Genomic DNA, 4,529 nt, shown 5'->3' on the forward strand with positions numbered 1-4,529 from the left:
CCGTCCGCCCACCCCGCCCCGCCCCGCCCCGCCCCGCCCCCGCCCCCGCCCCGCGTCGGGCGCTCGCGGCACCAGCCAAGATCTGGCCGAGATCGACGGCGGTGCGCCGGCAGGCCTCCTCGCCGAGGTCCTCTCCGACGATCCGAGCTTCGTGCTCCTCTCGGCGCACGACCCGAGGCGCGCGAGCCCCGCGTGCCGGTCACGATTGCCATTGGGGCGGGAATGGGGCGATCCAAGAGGCACACAGACTCGGCAGAGCCTCGACAGAGCCTCGCGTGCCGCCCGCGCAGGTGGCCCGTCGCCGCGCTCGACGGGCAGCTCCGCGAGATCACGCGTGGCGCGTCAGCGGTGCGGGGCCGCTGCGAGCGGGGCGAGATGCTCCTCCGCGCACGCGGAGGGGGGCGCGATTTGCCCATGGGGGTTTACAGCCGATGGGCCGCCGGCACCGTATGAGTTGATTTTTATCTTTCGTTTTTTCGCGAACGACAGCCGCACCTCCCCGTGCGCCCCGTGGGGGGAGGGGGGGCGCCCCGAGCCCGACTAGAAAGAAGTAGAATGTCGCGAGAACGGAGAAGCACAATAGGATAATATGTGGCCCATATCGCATATGGCATATGCTATTTAGTTGCTACCAGGTCCGACAGTATGGAGCACTTGGAGCACTTGGAGTGCAGTCATTAGCCTCACATCCAGGGCCGGGGAGCTGAGAAGCGCACCCAGCGGGCCGGATGATCGGTATCCAGGTCATGCACTCAGGCCCAGTGAGGCAGTGCGCCAGCCTAACCCGGATCCTGCTGAACAAGCTCCTCTTGTAGCTCGATCGGTCACACCGCCATCGCCGTCGGGGAGAGGGGGGACGACACTGCCTCGGCAGCGTGCACCTCGGTCGATCCTGTACCGTGTTTGTTATGACCCCCCCAATGAACACACCAGTGAGGGAGGGCGAGACGATCGAGGGGTCCCGTACCATGCGGAACCGACCCTATCCAGTGCTCAAGTGCTCAAGGTCATGCAAAATAAATCTGAGAAATATTCGAGGCTGTATCGTCGATGTGCCAAAGTCAGCGTTGCGGAGTTGCGAGAAGCGATGGGCGACCCTCTAAACGCCCATAGAGCCACCGCCTCGCTCGCCCGAGCCGCTCCGACTGGAGGGCGCTGCGCTCGCCCGGCATCGAGCCGGTGCACCACCCGCCCCACCCGCGGGTCCGGACCCCCCTCGTCGCCAGCGGCAGCCGCTGGCTCGACGAGCAGCACCCATTCGGCCGCCTCCTTGCCCGGCCGCCGCTGTCGCGGCTGTCGGGCTCCGCGACAGCCGTCAAGCACCGGAGAAGCAACCACCGGCCGCTATGGATGCGGAAGGTGTGGCGACGTAGTTGTCAACTTGTAACCCCGCAGCATGGTTTGATAAAAGGCACCGTACTCGAGTCGGCGAACTCACCATTTTATTTTCGAGTTTAGGTCTCGCGACGGCTATCTCGACCCGTGCTGCTGCTGCTGCTGCTGCTGCTGCTGCTGCTGCTGCTGTTACGTCTTCGGTCCCCGCGGGAAGCCCCGCGCATAGGACAACAACGTCTGTCCCACACACACACAGACGCGCACATACATCATGCTCGGGCACACCCCATAGTGTAGTGGTGTGAGTACACAAGTACTAGCAGAGTGCACACCTGCCTTGGCGGGTGAGGGTCGTAAGAATCAAAGCCTCTTGGTGCCACACGTGCTCGAGCGCGCCGAAGAGAGACGATCTACGCTCGCGGGAGTTAGCGAAAGTCGCACGGGCAGAGGGGAGACCGAGGCCTCCGGCAGTCCGCACCGCCTCGCGAAAGGGAAGCAACGATCAACTCCAGATTGGACTTGGGTGCGCCGAGCGCCGGCGCGTAGCGCAATAAAACCACCCCCGCCTCAACCCGCTCAGGGACGGACGCATTTCCCCCCTTTCAAAGGCGGTTTCGAAGTTGATGAGACCTCGTCCCCCCCTCTCCAATGAAAAGCGTGAAAAGAGGCGCGGAACAGGCCGGAAGCGCCGCTTGGACGTGGGTCACACAATGGCAGCGCTCCAGACGCGCTCTGGTAGCTGCCAATGAAGCCGTAGCCCATCGCGCGCGTGCCGGACGGCCTCTGCACCTCTACTGCAGTGCCCTCCTGCACCGAGCGACGCGTCAAACCTTTGTTGCTGCCCATGACCGCCGGCGGCTCCGAGCTCGGGCGAGCGAGCCCTGGCTGAGCTGAGCCTCTGCGGTCGCAATGCAGCGCTGCGGTCGGTGCAGAGTGGCCGTGCGCGTACGGCGTCGTACGCGCACGGCCGCTCTGCCTCAGTGGCGTGCGGCTTGGGCCAACTGAGGTCGCTCTCCGACCTCGCTCGCCGAGCTCACAACCCGGCGCGAGCCGCATCGAGTGGAAGTTCGACTTCAGCTGCCGCGAGTGGATGGACTGCCTTGTCGAGTGCGAGCAGTTGGGCTCCGCCGGGAGCATGTGGTGCAACATGTTCTCTGGGGGCCAGCAGACGCAAGCGCGCGAGCGCGTGTTGAAACGGACGCTCCATAGCAACACTCGAGATACACTCGAAGGGAGGTACACGTTTTTTTATTCGGGTTCGGGGCCCAAGAGTACACTCTTGGCGACGAAACCGAAGCGGGTTGGCCCCGGGGTGGTTTTATTGCGGGTCGCGACCGACGCGCAGCGCGGGCACGTCGCGAGCACAGGAGCGCCGCGGGTTTCACTAGCCTGGTTGTGCCGGGCAGGGCAGTGCTTGAACGACCACATCGCTGGCGCGGTGAGCACCGCGATTGCCGCGACAGCGCGGTGGCGGGCGAGCGCCGCCAGCGCGGGCGAGCGCCGCCAGCGCGGGCGAGCGCCGCCAGCGCACGCGAGCGCCGCCAGCGCGGGCGAGTGCCGCCAGCGCACGCGAGCGCCGCCAGCGCACGCGAGCGCCGCGGCGTGTGGACGCGTCCCGCCCAGGTGCCGAGCAAGCTCGCACCTCGGGCGCTACGCGCGCGTGCCGGGGCGGCCGACTGCATCAAAGAGATATATTTCCCATTTCGCGCATAAAGGTCATAAAGGTGGCACCCTAAACAGCTGTAGCTCTAGACTCGTCGACGGAGCTCTGGACGATGCCGACCTCACCACCAGCGCCAGCAACGACGTGCCTCGGCTCGCCGCGCCGCTGTTGCGACCGACGACGTGCCCGACGCCGTCCCGCGGCCGCCAGGAAGAGGCCCGCGCAACCACTTCTGGGACCCGCGGCCGCCGGGCGTGTGGCGGCACAACGAGTCGAACGAACCGCCAGCGCAGAGCGGCGCGTCGCTCCTACGCGCGCGTGCCGGGGCGGCCGACTGCATCAAAGAGATATATTTCCCATTTCGCGCATAAAGGTGGCACCCTCGGCCAGCTGAAGCTCTCGACTCGTCGACCGAACTCTGGACGATGCCGACCTCAAACCACCAGCGCCAGGAACGACGTGCCGCGGCTCGCCGCGCATCTGTTGCGACCGACGACGTGCCCGACGCCGTCCCGCGGCTGTAAGGAAGAGGCCCGCGCAACCACTTCTGGGACCCGCGGCCGCCGGGCGTGCGGCGGCACAACGAGTCGAACGAACCGTACCAGCGCAGAGCGGCGCGTCTCGCGAGCGCCCGCGGCCGCCACGCCGCCGCCGTCCGCGGCCGACGGTGGTCGCGAATCAACGCGCCGCGGTGCACCGCTGCGCCTGTCCTTGCGCGCCGCTGGACGTCGGCCGAGAAGACCGTTTCCCTCTGGGGACCCGACTCCGCGAAGATCGCGCGCGCGTCGTGAGTGGCGGCGCGCGCGCGATCTCTGTTCCCGGGCACGCCGGTCGCAGTGGCATGGGATCCCAGGCTCAAAAGCGCTCTCAAAACAGCGAGCTGCTCCTCCTCCTGCCGCCGTTCTCGCCGCCGCCGCCGCCGCCGCCGCCTCCGCCGCCGCCGCCGCCGCCGCCGCCGCCGCCGCCTCGCGCCTTGCCTCCGTCACCGCCGCCCTCCATCTCGCAGCGGCGCGTCCCTCTGATGGCGCGGGCTCCTCGCTCGATGGCGCATTCTGTCGCGCCCTCGCCGCCGCCCCCCCTCTCGCCGCCGCTCCGCTCGTGGCCGCCCCATCCCCTGTCAATCCCGCCGCCTCCCCTGCCAATCCCCCGCACCACCGCCGCCACCGCCTCGCGCGTTTAGCGGGCCTTTAAGCTTAGGAATCCTAAATATAGGAGGACAGCCCGTATATAAAGAAAAGAAACGCAATGCACTCCAAGTGCTCCAAGTGCAATGTCGATGGTGCCACCTTTATCAACCACAAAAAAGGCCCGCGCGTGCTGCGCGGGCCCGGCGAGCGACTAGCGAGCCAACCTGCTAGTATTTAAAAAAAGCCGGGGCGAGTTGGGGGCAAACCCTGCAATCAATCAATCAACCCTGCCCGCGAGTTGGGGGCAAACCCTGCCCTGCGTCACAGCTCGGTGATCGCGCCGGCCGGACACCACTGTACGTCCGTTCCGGGCATTTGAACGCGACCTTCGGGGGCAAAGACAT

General features: G+C 66.8%; 2 protein-coding genes across 2 annotated transcripts in view; both read left to right on the forward strand.

Moving 5' to 3' along the window:
• Nucleotides 1-815, forward strand: part of EMIHUDRAFT_118676 (hypothetical protein) — a gene marked incomplete at both ends in the record, with an annotated part of 2,007 nt that extends 1,192 nt beyond the window's left edge. Inside the window, 2 exons of the mRNA XM_005769551.1 lie at nucleotides 291-348; nucleotides 744-815. Of these exons, the coding sequence (XP_005769608.1) occupies nucleotides 291-348; nucleotides 744-815 (130 nt within the window). The remainder of the gene's footprint in view (nucleotides 1-290; nucleotides 349-743) is intronic.
• Nucleotides 816-3,640: 2,825 nt separating this feature from the next.
• Nucleotides 3,641-4,220, forward strand: EMIHUDRAFT_445270 (hypothetical protein; the record flags this gene model as incomplete). Its single annotated transcript, XM_005769552.1, has 1 exon — nucleotides 3,641-4,220. A coding segment is annotated over one exon (549 nt), but the record flags the coding sequence as incomplete, so codon positions are not given.
• Nucleotides 4,221-4,529: the final 309 nt, after the last annotated feature.

This window comes from Emiliania huxleyi (genome assembly GCF_000372725.1).
Source record: "Emiliania huxleyi CCMP1516 unplaced genomic scaffold EMIHUscaffold_417, whole genome shotgun sequence".
In the NCBI taxonomy this organism is placed as follows: Eukaryota; Haptophyta; order Isochrysidales; family Noelaerhabdaceae; genus Emiliania; species Emiliania huxleyi.